General features: G+C 40.4%; 1 protein-coding gene across 1 annotated transcript in view; it reads left to right on the top strand.

Annotated features, from left to right (window-relative positions):
* The first annotated feature begins 1,754 nt into the window (after positions 1-1,754).
* The window catches only part of FBXL13 (F-box and leucine rich repeat protein 13), a 97,432-nt gene continuing 78,022 nt past the window's right edge, over positions 1,755-21,164 (top strand). The window contains exons 1-7 of the mRNA XM_075717000.1: positions 1,755-1,829; positions 8,942-9,045; positions 11,533-11,626; positions 12,668-12,735; positions 14,417-14,571; positions 17,116-17,225; positions 19,720-19,815. Of these exons, the coding sequence (XP_075573115.1) occupies positions 1,755-1,829; positions 8,942-9,045; positions 11,533-11,626; positions 12,668-12,735; positions 14,417-14,571; positions 17,116-17,225; positions 19,720-19,815 (702 nt within the window). The remainder of the gene's footprint in view (positions 1,830-8,941; positions 9,046-11,532; positions 11,627-12,667; positions 12,736-14,416; positions 14,572-17,115; positions 17,226-19,719; positions 19,816-21,164) is intronic.

Below are 21,164 nucleotides of genomic sequence, written 5' to 3'. Positions count from 1 at the left end.
CCCCCCCGGCCGCGCCGCCCGCCCGCGGAAGCCACCGCCCCCTCCGGCGCGGCTCCGCTCCGGCCCCGCTTCTCGGCCGCGGGGCAGCGAGGCGCAGGCGCGGGCAGCGGCGGGGCGGGGCGGGGCGGGGCGGTGCAGCCGCGGTTCTAACGCGGGAAGAAGGCGCGGCCTGGGCGCCTGCGGCACGCACCGAGGGGGGCTGCCCCGCTGGGGGGGCTGCTGCAGCCAGGAACCTGGGAGGAGAAAAAGCCGCGCTTCTTTATAGCTACCAAGCTATTTATTTTCTTTGCAGGTGACACCAAGCTGAGTGGTGCCGTTGACACGCCAGGAGGATGAGATACCATCCAAAGGGACCTGGATAAGCTGGAGAGGTGGGCCTGTGTGAACCTCATGAGGGTCAACAAGGCCAAGTGCAAGGTCCTGCACCTGGGACGGGGCAACCCCCAATATCAATACAGGCTGGGGGGTGAAGGGATTGAGAGCAGCCCTGCCAAGAAGCACTTGGGGGTACTGGTGGATGAAAAGCTGGACATGAGCCGGCAATGTGCGCTTGCAGCCCAGAAAGCCAACCGTATCCTGGGCTGCATCACAAGAAGCGTGGCCAGCAGGTCGAGGGAGGGGATTCTGCCCCTCTGCTCTGCTCTGGTGAGACCTCACCTGGAGCGCTGCGTCCAGCTCTGGGGCCCTCAGCACAAGAAGGACATGGACCTGTTGGAGCGGGTCCAGAGGAGGGCCACCAAATGATCCGAGGGCTGGAGCACCTCTCCTGTGAGGACAGGCTGAGGGAGTTGGGGTTGTTCAGCCTGGAGAAGAGAAGGCTGCAAGGAGACCTTATTGCGGCCTTCCAGTACTTAAAGGGGGCCTACAGGAAGGGTGGGGAGAATCTTTTTACCAAGGCCTGTTGTGACAGGACAAGGAATAATGGTTTTAAACTAAAGGAGGATAGATTTAGACTGGATTTAAGGAAGAAATGTTTTACACTGAGGGTGGTGAAGCACTGGCACAGGTTGCCCAGAGAGGCAGTGGAGGCCCCATCCCTGGCAACATTCCAGGTCAGGCTGGACGGGGCTTTGAGCACCCTGATCTGGTTAAAGCTGTCCCTGATCGCTGCAGGGGGGTTGGGCTGGATGGCCTCTAAAGGTGCCTTCCAACCCAAAGCATTCTGTGATTCTATGATTTATAAAGACATGAATTAGACCACACACGACACCCCTAAAAAAAAAAAAATCTATTTAAAGTTTTAACAGAACGCAGGGCCATATTAAAAATACATACGCTGAAAACATCTGCCCTGGGGGTGCGTACACCTGCTGCCCGACCCCTCCCAGCTCGTGCTGTCGGTGCTTGTGGGCTTCCCGCAGACGGCGAGGCCGCGGTCCCCGGCTGCCATCTTGGCTGCCCCCCGCGCCCCCGAGGCCTGCAGGCGCGCCGGACCTCCGCGGGCACGCAGGCAGCGGCAGCAGCGAGCAGCGGTAGCGCTGAGCTCGGCTGCAGATCAGGCCGGGGAGGGGGGGCAAGAGCCGGGGCACCGGCAAGGAAACCCCGGAGCGCTGGTAGATGCTGCGCTCTCGGCCCCTCGGCACACGGGGGGCCTTTCTGCCGCTCCATGCCCCGCTCGGCGGGGGAGCGGGGAGCGGGCCGGGGTGGACGCGGGGGCGGCGGCGCGGACCGCGGGGCACCTCGGCCCGGGCAGCTTCAGGCCGCCGGCCCGTTGCTAGGCGACCGCCGCCGCCGCAGCTGGGCCCAGCGCCGCCATGGCGTCCCTCGGGACCGCCAGCCCCGAGCTCCGAGCTTACTTCAGCCGCCACAGCCTCCTCGACGTCTACGAGGTAACGGCGGCGGGCCCCGCGAAGGCAGGCGGGCGGCCGACGCGTCGCCGTCCCCCGCTACAGCGAGCGGCGAGACGCGGCCGCCTCCCCGCCCGCTGGGACCCCCAGCCACCGCCTGCCCCCGGCCCCGGGCGGGCAGCGGGGAAGGGGCGGCCGGAGCGCGGCGGGGCCGGCCTGCGCCGACGGCGTCTCGGCCGTCCCTGCCCCCCCCCCCAACCCGGGCCGTCGCCCTGGCTGCCCCCAGCCTGGCCCCCACCGCAGCCGGTGGCACCGCAGACGCCCCCGGTAGCACCCGTGGGGGGAGGCGGCCCCCCGCGAAGGGCCGCCCCTGCCCTCGGCGGTGCCCCCCGGCCGGCTCGTTGGGCCCCGCGGCCGTGGCCAGCCCTAGGTTTGCTTAAGTCCTTCAGTTTTAATTACAGACGTACCTCTAGATTTCAGCTGGATACTTCCCTCCTTTTTGAGCACTGCGGGTGCAACCTGTGGTTTTTAATGGCCTGTCAAAGGTAAAGGTGGCGGCGGACCGCGTTTCAGATACCGGTGCATTAGATATTTATTGGCCCGGGAGTAAATAGACTTCCATGAAATGTTGGAGAGTAAAACTGTTTGTTGAAGGACCGGGCAGGGGAGGGGGGGAAAGTTGGTGGGTTTGCCTTTAGGATTTTGACCCGATTCTCTGTATTTCTTTAGTTTCCTCCCCGCTTGTCACATCCACCTCTGCCTGTTTCAAAATCTGCAGCAACTGTTTTTCAGTTTCCTTGAAACAAAGAAAGGCACGATGCACAAATACAAGTTTAAGAGACATCCTGATACTTTTAAGCTACCAAAAATAGGCCCCATTTGCAAGCAGCTATTACAGCCAGGATTTCCATGGGAACATTAATAAAGAAATCTTGAGCCAATTAGAGTAATTATAGAGCAGCACTGCCACGCAGACTGAGTACCTCTCCCGAGAGCCTGTCTCTTGATAATTCTGTTTTTTTAAGCACAGGGAAACAAAAGATAAGATGTATCTGTGTGAGATTCAGCACTTGAAAAATAGCTCATATTTACATTTCCAAGCAAAGGTTATAAATACCTTTATAGCAACACTGGCATTAAGTTAATAAACTAAAAATGACAGAATTAAGATTAAAGGGAGTTTCTTAAAAGAAAACCGGTTAGAAATTAGCCTGTGTGAGATCTTTTTATTATTTTTTTCTTGTTTCTTCGAGGTTGGTGCTTGCTGATATCTAGCCATATTTCTTATTTCATTTTATTACATTTTAATTTCTTTATGAAGTTACAAACGCTTGGTGTGAAGATAAATGAGATGATACTGGTCCCTGTATTAAGGAACATCAAAGCTAAGCCGAGACCTATGAACATTTATACACGTATTCTGAAAATCAAGGATATAGAGTTCTAAAATGGCCATTTGCTTAAGTCTTTCTATGATTAGGTTGTGGTTTGGATATGGCCCAAATGCAGTTGGAGTCCAAATAATTGTGTCCAAATAATTTGGGATTCCCTGCTGCGTCTGAGTCTTTCATTCCTTTCTGATTTCTCTCTTTCAGTTCTCATCCAGATTTACTTTTAAACAGTATCCATAAAAAGTCAGGCAAACTGTAATCCTGCAAACACTATGCGTATGACGACTTTCACTGTTGCTAGTAGCTGTATTCTTACAATGTTAAAAGTAAATATGGATGCAGAGCTGGCTTAAGATTTTTCTGCCGTATGACCCGAATGAATTCTGCCATGAGGGTTAAATGGGTAAAGTGGTAGGAAGAGGAATGGGGTTGTGGCTGGAAGAGAGAAGCCTTTGAGAGAAGCCAGGCTTTCTACTCTGGGTTAGCGGAAGGCTGAAGCTCATGGCCAGTCCTGGCCTCATTATGTGTTTCGCACACCTTCCTCTTTTCCTCCTCTTCCCCTCACGGGAATAGCAGCAACAGTCCAGACTTTCTGGGTCCCCAGAAGAGACAAAGTGGACAACTGTTTTGTCACAGTTTTGCATCGGTTTTACCACTGTTAATTGGCTGCTTTGGGCTGCTGCCCACCTTGCTAGAACGCCTCCTGGGGATGGCAGGCTTTTACTGTCTTTGCAAAAGGCATCTGGTTTTAGGGTGTAGTCTCTTATTGCAGGTAGACATGAAATAATGATATTTAATATTTATAACACTGCATTAACATTTAAGCAAGGTGTTATGGAATAGCTAAAATGTACAGATGTTGATATAATTTGAATATACAGTGAACAGCACATCTTCAGCACTGGAAGTATGAGGCTGGGAAATAACACACATTTGTAGCAACAAATCAAGATAACAAAATTCATATCTTTCTTGGCAATTTTTTTGGTATATTGATCTCACATACTACTTCTTGTAATAGTCATCATCATCGTAATGCTTAGAAACCTAAGTAATGACTGAGGATATCATGTTGTGCTAGGTGCTGTACTTTTATCAAAAGGTTCTCTGCCCAAGTGCCTTATAAGCTCATGGTGAGTCAGCAAATGGACATAAGAAACACAAATGGGCACAAAAAACACAAAGACACAGTAAGGTCGTTATTGGTGAGCAGGGAAAGGCAGTAGTCACAACACATCAAAACCAGCCATGGTCAAGGGCTTTTATCCAAGCTTCACAGGAAAGAGAGTCTTTGTGGAACCTATTTAATTCATTTTTTGATTGTGAACAGGGAGACATACAGTCTCTTGATTTTAGTAGGTGCTTCTGGAAAAGCACTGCACATTACCAGGGTTTGCAAGAGAACAACAGGAGTTGTTAACAAAACTACACCAAATGGCATCTACTGATTCTGGATAGCTTATGGGGTTTGGGAGAATCATTAAGTTTAAAGCTTGTTATATCTCTAACAAATTACTGTTGGGTAGATGCTGTTGATTTGGCCAGGACTAGGAGTAAGAGAAAATTATGAAAATACACCACTGTTAAGAATTTTTAGTAAAAATTAATACATTGTGTTTAGATTACCTGATTTTTGAGGCATAGAACTTAGATCTTGAAACTTTTTGCTTTGGAAAACTTCATGGGCAAGACATGGATGTTTCTTAGTCCTCTTAGGGAATATTTTCTAAGGTACAGCTGATAGTCATCATCCATGCCACCCAGTCATGCTGTCTATTTGGTGTTGGAAATAAATGGAAGTTACTATTTAGAAAATATCTGTTAACATGAACAGAACTATTGCTCTGTGTACTGAGCTCATTTCAATGACAAAAAAATGTTATAGCTGAAGAGTGTGTAAAACTTGTTGGATATCAGTATCAAATATTTTATTCAGGTGACAAATATGCTGATTCTCAATAGCTCTCTTTCACACATGAATAAGGAATAAGAATATATATATGTAGGTATGAATGTATTTTTAACAGTTGCTAAATGTACACAGGAAGGGAGGCTAAAAATGGTTCTTCCATTACTGAGCTTTAAACTGAATGCTGCACGATTTTGGGACTTCTCCTTTGTGAACTTTTTAACAGCTTTTTCAGATTGCTGAATAGAAGCAGTTCATATAAAAACTGACCTAAATATTTAATTCTAGCCTGATAATTTAGTTACACTGTAGCAGTTTTGTTGAATTTTTTTTTTTTTATTTAATACTTGTTAGGTGGTTGTCTGTCTGGGGGTTGTGATGATATGTAACTAATGGTCATTTGATGTAGGAGTATACTTTTAGTTGTTTAACAGTTGAGAAAAATTGTAGATGGATGCTTTCAGATTGTTGAGAATCTTGTAGAAGTCTAATAGAAATAGCCAGACTTGTACAGATTCAGCTTAATTGTTTTCAGTTTTACACCTGGCCCAAGCATCACTGAAGAGTACCTGAATGAGGATTGCAAGACCAGGTGTTACAATTCCTTCCTTATTTAAGTTTTATAAAGGAATTCTCAAATGCTAAATGGAGGCCTTGCATTCTAGTATCTAGTTGAACAGTTTGAATTTCCTGTGTTGGAGACCTTTCAGAATATCCAAAGGAAAAAAAAAAGTTGATTATGTTTGTTTGAAAAAGGGGGGAGGGAAGTAAACGGTAGACAAAACTTGAAATAGTAAAAAATGGCATTCATGTGGCAGACACGTACTTGTTTAATCCAGCAGAGGGAGTAGCCGACCAACATTGGGATTGGCTTTGGGCAATCAGTCCACAGGAAAATTTGTGATGAAAGCCATTTAACTGCCTGTATATTATTTAGAATTATATTCTTTTTCATTATTTAAAATTATAAGTGATGGATTTATAATATTTTCTTAATATAGTCAACCATCAAGGTATACCTTGCAAATTCATTTTTGTTAAGAAGATTGAAGAGATGCCAAGGTTGGAATCAGTGTGTTGATTAGTGTTATAAATACACAAGGTGTCTAAACTGAAGACAGTTGCCTTTCGTTGTGTCTATGCATAAAGAAATATTTTTTTTGCCTTTTCATATTGGTGTTTACTTAGAATCATAGACTCATGGAATCATAGAATGGTTTGGGTTGGAAGGAACCTTCAAAGATAGTCTAGCCCAATCACCATGGGCAGGGACATCTTTCACTAGATCAGGTTGCTTAAAGTCCTGTCCAGCCTGACTTCGAACACTTCCAGTGATGGGGCATCTACAGCTTCTGTTCAACAACCCCCAGAGATCCCTTCCAATTTACATAATTGTCTGATTCTGTTTCTACATAGTATTCAGATTAGCATGTGGAAGGCCTCTCTAGCATGCAAAAGTTCCCAGGCTGCTCCCTCTACCTGCCTGCCCTGCTCTCTGCCTCTACGGACTGAGGGCCCACTTGACAGGGTGCCTTTTCTTGCCTCTATGTTGTGCATGGCTTTTGCTCCATATCCATAGCATGGTTTTGAGTTAGAGCCTTCCTCTTTTCCCTTGTCCTCCCACCATGCTTCCTAAAAGGATTCAAGCACATGCTCCACATTAACTTCATAATAGCAAGAAGCCATGTCTTGAAAGGAAAGTAGTATTGCATCATTTGAGTTTGTACAGTGAGTAAACCATTGTATTCTTGCATTGTCTCGATCCATCAAACATGTAGCAGTTGCTTCAGATATTTCCTGGTTTTAAAATTCAGTTTTATTTCAGTATATATAATTCAGTATAGATTGGTTGTATTACAGTAATAACAAGTCAGTATCAATATGGATGTTAGAAAATGAAGAAAGAAGTTCTACCCACTGAGTGCATAGGTGAAATGCCATGGTTTGGGAAAATTAAACATAAGTGGATGCTGAGATTGCATAGTCAGAATTTTGGTGATTAGCTTATAGAAGCTAGAGCAGACTCTAAATGGCAAAATTTAGGTGTGCACCATGGAGAATGGTGGTAGTGAACTGGGCAGAGGCGAAGAAAAACAGTTCTCAAAGTGTCAGAGCTGGAAGAAAATCTAAAACCTCAGATGTTGGTTTTGTGATAACTAATAAAAGCTGGTTTCTTTTTGACAGAGTGTGTCCCAGGGCAGCATCTTTTGCATTAATCATAGAATCATAGAATCATGGAATGCTTTGGGTTGGAAGGGACCTTTAGAGGTCATCCAGCCCAACCCCCCTGCAGTGAGCAGGGACAGCTTTAACCACATCAGGTTGCTCAGAGCCCCGTCCAACCTGTCCTTGAATGTTTGTAGGGATGGGGACTCCACTACCTCTCTGGGCAACCTGTTCCAGTGCTTCACCACCCTCAGTGTAAAAAATTTCTTTCTTATGTCTAGTCTAAATCTATTCTTCTTTAGTTTAAATCCATTATTCCTTGTCCTGTCACAACAGGCCTTGGTAAAAAGATTCTCCCCATCCTTCCTGTAGGCCCCCTTTAAATACTGAAAGGCCTCAATAAGGTCTCCTCGCAGCCTTCTCTTCTCCAGGCTGAACAACCCCAACTCCCTCAGCCTGGCCTCATAGGAGAGGTGCTCCAGCCCTCGGATCATTTTGGTGGCCCTCTTCTGGACCCGCTCCAGCAGGTCCATGTCCTTCTTGTGCTGAGGGCCCCAGAGCTGGACGCAGCGCTCCAGGTGGGGTCTCACCAGAGCAGAGCAAAGGGGCAGAATCCCCTCCCTCGACCTGCTGGCCACGCTTCTTGTGATGCAGCCCAGGATACGGTTGGCTTTCTGGGCTGCAAGCGCACATTGCCGGCTCATGTCCAGCTTTTCATCCACCAGCACCCCCAAGTGCTTCTTGGCAGGGCTGCTCTCAATCCCTTCACCCCCCAGCCTGTATTGATATTGGGGGTTGCCCCGTCCCAGGTGCAGGACCTTGCACTTGGCCTTGTTGACCCTCATGACGTTCGCACAGACCCACCTCTCCAGCTTGTCCAGGTCCCTTTGGATGACATCTCGTCCTCCTGGCATGCCAAATGTAGATTAATGTCTAGTTAAAGATGCACAGTCACGTTTTGAAATTTTAACCAGGCATAAAAACTTCTAGTTTATCGTTTCCACTAAATATTCACTTAAATAACTGCAGTTTGCTGATACACTTTTAAAAATTTTTAATCTTTTATACTTTGGATGTTCTTGCTGTATGTGAGCTCACAATCCAAAAATAAATGATCTGTGTCATTTAGCTGGAGACAGCTAAAGGACAAATGAGAAAGATGGTTCATCTGTTATTGTGCATTATTACTAAAAGATAATTCAAAGTAGTGTGATAAGACAGCCCTGAAAAGCAAATCTTCTTTTAAACTGCATTTTGTTTTCAATACATGTTACAAGATTAATTTCTGGTCATGCTTCCCATTCAACATACTCTTTACTACACAGGATTAATCTTGTTTAAATTCTGTTTTTCATTAAGTAAATAAAATTATCCAATCTTCTATGTATTCTTTCTTTAATGCACATTAAAAACAATGAAATTCATTGTAGGAATTGTTGAAGAAATACCACAGATTTTATTACTATCTTAAACCCAGTGCTTTGAAGTCTAGCAATTGAAATATGCTGATACATGCAATATTACCTTTAAAAATTGAATGAAAGGGAAGGTAAGTGATAAAAAGAAATGCCTCTGTTTCACAGTATTTTAAAAGATGCTGGTAAACTTGTGTTTATTTTAACAGTTTCATACCTAGATGCTACTTTGCTGTTAACACAAAGGCATTAATTTGCAGTTTCTTTTTGCAGGTGCTGCTTTGTGGTGTAATTGTTATGCGTCCAGAAGATCCACTTGCCTTTTTAGAAGAAAAGCTCAGAGAAATAATGGAAAAGGGATTAGATGCTGTCTTATGGTACATACTAAATGTTTGTGTGTGTGCTATGTGGTTAATAATGTTGAACTTGCACTTTTAAAATATGTGAATGGCACAGCATCTACTGTGTAGACTGCAAGTTAAATGTTAATATTGCTTTTTTTGCAAATATTAGGCATATAATATTGCAAATACTGTAAGACAGTATCTTCTAAAAACATAGAAAATATTTTTCTTTTGATATCTATGGGTTTTTTGTCTACAGAATATCTAACGAATATGCTCCTCTTTGTTTAGTTAATATATTAAACCCTTACTTTTGTGGTAATCAAAACTGAGGTAGTGTTACTTGTTATAACTTCATTGCTGTCCACGGTAGATTTACCTATATGAACCACGGATGTGGCCTTCAAGGACTAAATCATTAATTGTAGTATTTCTCATTTTTTCTCTTCTCTGTGTGTTGTTTAAAACACTCTAAAAGATGTGCAACTTCTACACGCTAAAAATGCCATCTGAATTTTTAAACATATGTTTCACAGCAAGTGCTTTTTCTCAGACTTGTTAGTGCTTTTTGCCCACCGTTAGAAAAAAAAAGCCCTTGATTAATTTATACTTAGTCTGTACCTGACAAAAGAAAGTGTGTATGTGTATTCTTAGCTTACTGTGCAGAAAACAAGATGCAGAGTTTTGCATTAGTTTTGAAAATTGTGAGATCATATGTTCTTACCTTTTTTTGAAGCATGTTCATTACTGTTGATGCAGCTCCTGTGAAAGTTACTTACTCTCCTGCTTTAACTTGCACATATAATTAAGTGATTTCATGGTTCAGGTGTGTTTCAAGAATAGTTGGGTTTAGTAAATATGCCATCTTTGAGGTTTATAAATTCTGTTCCATTGAAGGTTTTGAATATCAGGAAAAAAAACTTCAGCTGGTGCAGAGGGAAGTGCAAGAAGCATGTCCATCGCTAAGATGGAGTACCCTCTTTTTAACTTGCTCTACTTCATCCAAGAATGCAGTTTCATTTGTAGGTGTCACAGCTGTGCAATAATCAAGCCTGATGTTTTAGGATGTCATCAGGATTAAGCTGGAAGAAATCTTTAAATATTGAGAAAAGCTTCTGCTGAGATTGTAGTGTGAGGGAATAAGACGATAAGAAAAAAAATGAACAAAATTTCGTAACAATAAGGATGCCTGGAGGCAAAAACTCTGCTGGGGAAGGAAGGAACTTTGTACAGGAAGGAGATGGAAAGTGTTAATTCAATATGAGTTAAATTCTGTGTTACATGTAAAGTCTATACAGTATAATTTTTTAGAATTCAGGTTAAATAGGTGTGCTGTCACTGGTACAACTTTTTAGTAAGGGACTGTTCTGTTGAGAAACTGAGTTCTGTAAAAAGCCTCATCATTGTCAGAAAATTGCAGTATTCATCACTGGATTAAAACTGACCCCAAAAGACGCTACTGATCTATTTAGATGGGAGCTAGAAAAACTTAGAGAATGAGAGTTGGAAAAAGGAGGGAAAGGGAGTATAATGGACAAAGTAATGGTTAATGCTAGGAAAATAGGCATCTTTTGCAATGTGAAGAAGCTGTAATTTCAAAGGGCTAGCCGGGGAGGTACTTACCTCGCTTTTATATTCTGTGCAATTGTCACTTCTGGTTGAAGTTTTCAGTAGGAGGTGGATAAGAAAGCCTTAATCTTTGGGCCCACTCAAGCAGAGATCTCAGGAGTTGTCTGGAGCCCTAACCACTCTGCATGCACTCATAGACTGACTTCAGTACATTGTGGTAGCAGATAAAATCATTACAGTGGGTGATGCAGATTTGTGCCCTTATTGTGTCCTTTCCCTGGGGTTCTCTGTGGGGTAACACAATTCCTCATGTCACAAGGTACACCAACAGCCTGAACCATAACAATGAGGTTTTATTGTTTACTTTATTTATGATGTCTTTCCTAGAAGTTGAAAACTGACTTGATTTATCTTTTAATTTTGGCCCTCTGGTAAATACTTTTTATTTCCATATTTTTCATGGAAGTATAATGCAGCATAGTCTCATTTGATTTATTTGGCTCCTGCAGTGTGTCTTCTCTTTTTTTAATGAAAAAACCCCTAGTGTACCTACCTAGACATGGCACGCCTATCTGCAACAGCAGGAAACGTTGCTTCAAGTACTGAAAATTTGAAATGGCTGTTCAGTCAGTATTAAGATGAGAAATGAAGTAGTATAATCTGACAGGAAATGTCCAAGATTACATGACATGTATTAAGATCTGATGTACACAGTTTTTCAACATAGCTCTAAGAGTAGCAATGAAACATGAAAAATTGTTTTCATATTTTGTACACGTTTTAAAAATGGCTGCTATAGGTATTTGTAATGTAAGTGATATAGGTCTTAATCTTTCAATAATAACTTTATAATACCATAACATCTAACTATAATCTATTAGGTAGAGAGAAAATGTGCATTTTCTTTTGGGGATACTAATAAGGTTAATGTATTTTACTTCTCTTTTAAAGGTATATGTGTATTGATCTGTCTTTACACCCAAAATTAAAGAGGATTTCAGAAACTTACCTGAACACTGTTTTTGGACTAGATGGAGAACAACTGGTAAAAAACATTGAACATTTGTGTTAACTCTATGCTGTGAACAAATCTTCTAATACAGAATACTCATATTCTGTTTTTAAGTTTTCTCATGTTACTCTTCAATAGCTAATGTGAGGAATATGATACTTTGCATTTCTTCCCACTGATACCGATTTGTATCTAAAAACTAACGTCATCAGAGGTGAGCATAGCATCTAGGTGTATGGTAGGGAACAAATAGTTCCTGTTTTATATTTGGTCATAATTTAAATGAGTTCCACATAAATATGAATCTAGTTTCAATAGCATGTTTTTTCTATGCATTATTTAGTTTTACTTAGGCTGATTACACTTGAAGCAATAAATCTTGGAAAGTGGTATCGATGCTAACAATTAATAGTTACAGTTAAATGCAGTATTATTGTACATAAAGCAATAAGGAGATAAACATTTGGGTTTTACTGATTTTCTTAGGAGTAAGGACAATAAATGAGATAAAAAATAGTATTTTCTGAGGCCCAATTGCTATTTGCACATTCAAAAGACCATATTTTCTTTTACAGGGATATTCTTAGCCCGTAGTCATACACAATTTTGATTTTGTAGAAGTTCAAACAGAATTATTAAAATACCGATGAGTTAGAATCATGTGGTAAATGGTTTACATAGCAATGACTCATGAAAAGACTTTTGCAAAGAGTAACTAAAGTATTTGTTTAATATGCTTAATTGCTGGATACAGGTGATCAATAAAAGAGTGGATATGAGGGGTGAAAGAATGAATTTCAGTTATTGAGCTTTCCCTCAAGTAGGTGTATTAGTTCTGGTTTGTATGCTAATTTAGCTTTAACTTCTGTGTGTAAAAACAGAGGTGTAATTTGGTAGCAAAGTACTTCTAACTACACACAGAAAATTATACTTGAACATTTGTGTCTTTAAAATAGATACTTTAATTTGCACCAATTGATAAGGGAAGTACAAGATTTCATATTTTTGTCTGATTTTTAAGTATTCATAATACAGCACTGTTTTGTGTACTGATGTCATAAATTATTCGTTTAGATGACTCAAAAATTGTGTGCCAAAGCATGGAACTTTTACAGCAGAAACTTAATGAAGCTGTATTTTGGGTAAGTATATGCATTTTACATATACCTCAGGAACATCTTAGGAAAAATCTTTTACCAAAGGAATATTTATGTAGTTCCTTTCGGGGAGGAAGAAGTTTTCATTTTAACAGAACAATGTGAAGAGAGATTAGAAACTTATATTTGGCTTTATTTTTCTTCAGCAATGTTATTCTATGTTAAAACTAGCCAGTTTTGAGTTTCTACCTGTTCCAGACCTGAACAAAGTCCTTTGACGTTTGGGTACTTTAATCAGCTCTGTTTGCCAGGAATATGGTAGTATACACAGGTATAAAAGGATAATTTGTGTTTGGGTCTGAAAATAAAATATCTGGGTTCTCTTCTGCTCTTTCTTTGGCTGCCTTTATGCTTGGGATTAGGTAACTCATACTTTATATAATCCAACTTCTCCTTTTAAAAATGGGGATAGTACAGAGATATGTTTTAAAATATGATAATCACAATAAATAAACATGTTCACTGCTTTCTTTGTTATAAACGTGTATCAAAATTTAATTATTCTCTATTTAGGATAGATAAGTTTGGGATATTTTGTTTTGAAAAGCATACAATGCTAATTATATAGGACGTACAACTCTGTTAGGAACACTGTTGTAAATCCTTACTAAGAATCACAGAATCAGTAGGGAGGTGAAGATTTTCAAGCTATCCTGTGGTTAGCCTTGGTGAACATTTATCTGGGCTGTTTTTAGCCATCTTAAAAATCACAGGTGTTGGAGACATGACAATCTCTGCAGGCAGTTTATTCCAATACTCCATAATCCTTCCTACTAGAAATATTATCCTAATACCTGAGTCTTCCTTGCTACAAGTGAATTTTTTTTTTTTCTTTTTGCCTTGTACACCAGTGACATGGAAGATTATTCCTTTTTCCTTTACAGCAACATTTTGAAGATTGTCTGAGCTAACAGTTTTGTTTTATTATCATAGAAGTTGGTCTGGAACAGTAGAATGTTCCATTTATAATTGCTCCCAACTATATGAAATGAATTTTTTATTATTATTATTTTAAATGAGAGATTTTGGCAACTGAAAGTCTAATTTATTCAGCAGTTTTTCCAGCAAATCAGATATGGAGAGATAGTGTATTTTAATATATCAGTGACATATGATTCATTTGAAATACATTTTTTGTTCTGAATCTAATTATTTCTTAGTACTTAGCTTAGAAGAGAAATGGGATTTTTACCAAAGGTTAAAATTGTTAAGATATACATTGAATTTGTATTCTATTATATTAATTTTTATTTGTATTGCCAAGAAAATGTAAATAGCACTTAGGTAAATGCATGCATCTAGCACTTTCAAATTATTTTGTATAAACATTCAAATGTCCTTCCATAAATATAGATCCGTACATTAAAGTATAGCTGGCAGCAGCAGGAGTCAGATGGTGGAAGCAAGCAATTTTTTATTGCTCGATACTGTAGACTATTAAGAACAAGTAGAAATTTTATTAAAATGAGTGAATGAATTAGTACTGAAAAATATTATCAATGCATATGTTATTTAAATTATAAATAACAAACATCAGTTCTATTCAGAAGTTTATATTGTTGAGCTTCAGTGTTTTGTATTTTACAGCAAATTGCAGAGTTTTATAGATTTTACTTCATTCAGGTCAAGAGCCATATTAAATTAATCATTCTGGTTTAAAATTCAGAGCATGGATAAAATATAATCTGCTGAGAAAGAACAAAAGAGAAAAGGCAAAGCAGAAGATGGCTCTAGCAGTAGTCCATTATAACATCCAAATGTTAAAAGTAATTATGCAGAAGTGGAGCACGTGGGTGCAGATTCACAAGGAAAAAATGACATGTAAGTCTATATAGCTGCTTTGCATAAGACAAAAAATACATGTTATATAAAAGAAGATTATGCTGTATAAATTAAATATGCTTGGTCCAGCAATTTACCTAGCTATCTTTTTGCAGGATGCCATTAATTGATTGACCTGTGGCAACTTGATGCCATGAATGCTGTGAGAGGCACTTCCCTGTATTCTTTGCTAAGACAGATGGTGCTGGTGCTCTTCGCTAAAGACTGAGCAGTGATGCTGATGCGAAGCAGGCTTGGGAGGTGTTAGGGAAATAGAGTGTATGTCAGAAGTACAGGGTGGAGTGAGTCAGGATGCTTTTCTGGGAGGTAAAGAGTACAGTGATAGGGATAAAACAGGAGGGATCACAGAGTTGGAGTCTTGGCTTCAGTTAGAGGGAATGCGTGGTGAGAGGTGGGGAAGGACTGAGGATCAAAATAAAATAAAAAAAAGTCAGAAGACAGAAAAAATACTTTGTTCGTTCTGCCTGACACTTTGTGTTCCACAGATCCTGTGGGCATGTTTTTTTTTAAAAGTCTCCACACAGCAGTAGCTGTGAACATATACTCTGTTAACCTGAGTCCACCCAGACAGAAGTTTCATAAAGGTAAAGAATGGGCCAAAAGCACTGCCTATAGCTTTGAGTTTGAGCTCAGGCAGTTATGTATGACTCAGACATGTATGACTCCCCTAGGCAGTTTTCAGAGACTTCCTATTCTTTTTTGTTACTTGCTTTTATATTCTCTTCTAAATATTACTTTCAGCCAAGGCACCCTTTGTTAATTTTAAATTCACACAAGCAGAGGAGACGTCTAGAGGGCGTAGTTACAGAATGTATTTCTTTCCATGACAAAGCTGATGTATGGAGAAACGCCATTCAGTCATTCTTGGCTATGCGAACTCTGTTCGTTGATTCTTGACTAGTACCAGTATAGCTGTTTGTGGGATTGCACTGTAAACAAGGTTGCTGGAATGACAGAGAATTAAAAAAATGAAAAGGTGGGTCTTTTTTTCTTAAATAAAATTTGATCACTTTGGGGATCTGCTTATAGTAGAACTCTACTGTACTATGAGCACAACCCATGAAGGAGTGATCTGTGGAAAAAGTTCAAGAGTGAACAGTGTGTTGTGAGAAAGAATTAAAGGGGCAGATAGTGGGCTGCTGGATCCTGACTGATGAAAGTCAGAGCAAATTAATGTAGATGCAGTTTGGACTTCCCTTGCAATCCTGAGAGTTTTTGCTTTTCTCCCCTCTTTCTCTGGGCAATGAAGACTTCATATTATTTTGTAGCCATTTGCTTTGCAGATATTTCCAGTTTCTGTACCTTGCTGGTTATATAGCCTAAAAAGTTATTAAAGTTTGTAATTGAAGTGTAAAGTGTACACTTATTAAAGTGTATAATTAAGTAATATCATACAATATGTTCCCTAGAACACATAGTGTTTGAGCATGACTCAGGTAACAGAAAACAGACTCTTGCGAGATTTGAGACACACTGATTTTTTTTTTTCCCAAACAAGAATGGATCTTAAAAGTACCTTTATAATGATTTATTTCAGTTGAATTTCAAGACAGCTTTTTGTTAAAAAAATAGAAGTGATTCTATAATGTGTATAAAATATATCAAAATTTACATTTTAATCCTTCTTTTGATAGTGGAGACTGCATTGTCACACTAATCAAGCTTAGTCCTTGTCCATGAGATAGGATTGTATAGGGCTAAGCTACTTAAACAGCTGTGTGTTCTTGAAAGTATCAAGTAAGAAGAGTCTTTCAGCTCACTTTGTAGCTTATTGCAGTTTTTTTTACAAAGTTACCTGACAAAAAAAAATTGGAATGATGACTTAAGTTTTTGCAGAAAAATTGCACTTATTTCCACTTGTTTTTATTTCAGTGGCTGAGAAGAGCATTTTATTTCGATTGCATTTGTAACACCTTTTACATATAGAAGGACAGTTATAGTATTCCCCATGGGTTTTTTTTGTGCTGGACTAAAGAAAATTTAATTCCTTCCAAACTTTTCTTAAAAGTAATTTTTTTAAATGTTTATGTTATTTCATAATGAACACATGATCTTTCATAAGCTGCTTTACTGTTTTTGTACGTTTAACACTGGTGTAACACTTAGCACTTTACTGAATTTATTCATATGACTTTTGACTTCTATGCCACCTGAAACATTACTAAAGTTTTGTTATTATATTTTATTTCACTGAGGTCTGTATACTTCTTGCACCTCCAAGCTCTGTGAAATTATTGGATAATTTGGTAGATCAAACTGTAGATCAGTGAAGTCTTATACACAACTCTGATAAATTGATAGTATGTCATGTTTATGCCTTGCCTGCTAATTTGAAATCCTATTGCCACAGTCTTAATTATATCTATTGTAGAAAGTTGTTATTTATTTCCTTACACAAGCTGAACTGAATAGCTATTTTATTGAAATGTAATTTTATAGACAGTCATTCATCTAAAGCATTTAAATGACATACCTGTTCTTACCTGTGGTCCTCAAATTGGTTATAATGATGTATATTTTCAGTGGCAGCGAAGAGACTGCAACAGATCTTTACCAAAATATATTTAAATGCTGTCATGAAAGCTTGGCATGCAGAGGCCCAGAGTTCTTTGAAAACAAAAGCATATTTTGAGGTATGCAGTATAATACTTTAAATATAGTAAGCTCAATGATTAAAGATTAACTCCATTAATTACAACTGTTATGGGAAAGCAGCTCTATTGATATTAAATGAAACAATTTAGTGTACTACTACTAATACTACTACTTAGTACTTATGGTGTTATGGGAAGCAGATCATTAACCCTATATTCTACAAGTAAAAGTTTGGTCATATCTTAAGGAGCAAAAGGGGTTGAGTGGTGTTGTATATTATCAGTGATCTAGCTGGCTTGGATCAGGTGGCTGATATCTTAGGGGTACTATTACCAGTTGAGATGATAATCAGTAAAGATGATGCCTCTGGACCCCTGCCACCAGAATCCAAGAGGTGTAGATTCCTGCAGAGTGAGGAGAAGCCTCAGTAACCTCATCTCCCATAGCATTCTCCTTAGGAAGCTGGCAGCTCATGGCTTGGATGGGCGTACTCTTCGCTGGGTAAAAAACTGGTTGGGTAGCCAAACCCAGAGAGTAGTGGTGAATGGAGTTAAGTCCAGTTGGTGGTTGGTCATGAGCAGTGTTCCCCAGGGCTCTGTTTTGGGGCCAGTCTTGTTCAATATCTTTATCGATGATCTGGATGAGGGAATTGAGTGCACCCTCAGTAAGTTTGCAGATGACACCGGGTTGGGTGGGAGTGTCGATCTGCTGGAAGGTAGGATGGCCCTGCAGAGGGACCTGGACAGGCTGGACCGATGGGCCGAGGCCAACTGTGTGAGGTTTAACAAGGCCAAGTGCCGGGTCCTGCACTTGGGTCACAACAACCCCATGCAACGCTCCAGGCTTGGGGAAGAGTGGCTGGAAAGCTGCCTGGCTGAAAAGGACCTGGGGGTGTTGGTTGACAGCCGGCTGAACATGAGCCAGCAGTGTGCCAGGTGGCCAAGAAGGCCAACAGCATCCTGGCTTGTATCAGGAATAGTGTGGCCAGCAGGAGCAGAGAGGTGATTGTCCCCCTGTCCTTGGCACTGGTGAGGCCGCACCTGGAATACCGTGTCCAGTTTTGGTCCCCTCAATACAAGAAAGACATTGAGGTGCTGGAACGTGTTCAGAGAAGGGCAACGAAGCTGGTGAAGGGTCTGGAGCACAGGCCTTATGAGGAGTTGGGGTTATTTAGTCTGGAGAAGAGGAGGCTGAGGGGAGACCTTATTGCTCTCTACAACTCCCTGAAAGGAGGTTGTAGTGAGGTGGGTGTTGGTGTCTTCTCCCAAGTAGTTAGCAATAGGACAAGAGGAAATGGGCTCAAGCTGCGTCAGGGGAGGTTTAGATTGGATATTAGGAGAAATTTCTTCCCGGAAAGGGTAGTCAAGCATTGGAACAGGCTGCCCAGAGAGGTGGTGGAGTCACCATCCCTGGAAGCATTCAAAAAATGGGTAGATATGGCACTCTGGGACATGGTTTAGTGGGCGTAGTGGTGTTGGGTTGATGGTTGGACTGATGATCTTAGAGATCCTTTCCAATCTTAATGATTCCTAGTTTTTACTTTCATTATAAATGATACAGCCACCAAGCCAGGAGGTGTGGGGTTGCTACTCTCCCCTTAATTGGTTTAGTGGTAGACTTGGTAATGTTAGGTTAATGGTTGGACTGGATGATCTTAAAGGTCTTTTCCAACCTAAACGATTCTATGATTCTATGATTTTATCTCCTCCCCAGAAGTGTGGGGTAACCAAAATTGTGATCACCTGAGAATAGGCAGCACATGGACAGCCCCATATGCCCCACTGCCAGCAGCCCTATCTGCTCTCGCTGTGAAAAACAGGGCTCTTCTTATTGCTGGGAAGGTTTCTCCTGCCAAGGAAGAGAATGCCATAGGTTGGTGGGATGCTCAGCAGATACCATGTGGGGAAGGGGAGAGATGGGAGCTGTGAGACCCAGCCACTGCTAATAGCATGGGGGTTCCAAAAGTCACACTTACACAGATAAAGCTCTCCCACTGTTTGGCTCCTTTTCCTTCCCCTACTGTAGGGTGGTCAGAATGGAAACCAGCTGTGGACGATTTATCAGTTGCTGGCTGCCAGACACCATTTGTCAAATGCTTCCTGGAGTAAACCTGTCATTAACCTGTCATTGATTGCGTATACATTGTTGGATACAGTATAACATCGGAGAGATTTTAGTAGTGATACCTTTTGAAGACTTGTGTGAAAAATTCTCATGTGCTAATAGTATGTTTCTGTCATATTGAGTGCACAAACTAGTGTACACAGTGTTTTAGTTTGGAAATGCAGATGGTTTCCTGTGCTTCTATATTATATTGCTACAATGCAAGATCATGAGATGCACCCTAAAACTATGATTATTTTCAGTAATAGCAGTTACAAATGCTAATAGATGTGTAACTATATGGGGATTTGAAAATACCTAGTTATGCTTAGCAAATTTAATTTAATCTTTTGAATATTTAAATGTATTTGAAACTTTGAACCTGCAATTAAGATAAAATTGTACTTCTCTTGTACCATCTTTTTTCAGAGTTTGGCAAAGGAAAGTCAGAAAGGCTGTTTTGAATCAAATGATCTTACTGTCAGACATAAAACATCCCATTTACCAGAAGAAGCCTTACTACAGGTTTGTGATAGTTGGTTTCTTTTTAGTTTTTAATATGTATATTTCATAAATGGTATATATCACGTTTTGTTGAAAAGGACGTGTTTGTGTGATGGAAAGGAAGGTTCCTGTTTACATTGTTCACTTTGAGTCAAGGTGGAATCCTTTGAAGGATGGTAATGCTATTCTTGCCTTCAGTGGCACTGATCATATTCTGCATGCCCTCACCTGACATCCAGAAGCTTCTCTGAGCTGAGACTGAAAGTGGGAGACTCAAAAAGGGAGAACAAGAAATCAGGAAATATGTAGAGAGTGGAACTCCTGAGAGAAGTAAAGGGGTTTGTCTGCAGTGAATAGAAGCTCATAAGCCAAGCCCCAAATGTGATAGAAAGCAGTTTAATTTTCTTAAAAATATAGAGAAGACTGTATGGACATTATGTAGCTCCTTAAGACAAAAAACTTCTAGGCCAGAAAGCAAGAGTAGAGCAGAGGAATCTACTGAAGGGCACAGTGGGTGGGGAGAGATTGCTTTCCAGGCATTTTTATTCAATTAGTTTAAATTAATTTGCTTGTTTAAAAGGTTACTTTGTTCAGTATTTTTGTATCCTTACAAAATGTAGAGACTGTAGAGAATGAAAGATTGGTAACATGCTAACTTCTAGAAGAGGAGATAATTCTACCCAGAAGCAGAAAGATTGATTTGAGGCGGTATTTTAGAAAAAGAACAAATTATTAACTACTGGTTGTGAGCTTCAGTTGTAAAGGCCAATTTGACTAAATTATAGGTTGGTTACTGAAAATAATTGCCATTGAGGGATACATTGGAACTACTGATAAAATGTTTTCATTTTATCTTATTTATAAGCTTTAATTTGTCCTATCATGTTTTTCCATTAATTTAACATTGCAAAAATATTAAAGAGGTATTTCAGAAAAACATGATTTTTTTTTTTTTTTTAATAGTATGGACTGTAATGAACTCAAAATTCAGTTTTTATCCAATGAAGTCTAAAACCAAAATGCAGAAACTTAATTTTAAGCATGCACATAATGCCACTGACGTCACAGGAAACTTGAATCTGTAAGCTAAATCACGTACATAGTTTACAGACCTTACTCACTGAAAATACAGCATGCTTTAATTCTTCTTGATGTTATTTATATAGATTCTACTGGTGGTGCATACAGTCTTGATGGAAGTGAGACTGGTTTATTTTGACTTAGGTTCATCAATGGAGTTTAGTCTGTGGTGTCTTCTTAGTACTGGCTCATTCAGTAACTTCTGTTATCAAATGATTCAGATATGGACCCCTTGCAGCAGCAGTAGTATCTCTCCTAAAGAATTTGGGGGTCATAATACTCATACCTCT

This window comes from Pelecanus crispus, chromosome 1 (assembly GCF_030463565.1).
Source record: "Pelecanus crispus isolate bPelCri1 chromosome 1, bPelCri1.pri, whole genome shotgun sequence".
Classification (NCBI taxonomy): domain Eukaryota; kingdom Metazoa; phylum Chordata; class Aves; order Pelecaniformes; family Pelecanidae; genus Pelecanus; species Pelecanus crispus.
Note: the sequence above shows the minus strand (reverse complement) of the source record. Positions and strands in the feature narration are given on the sequence as shown.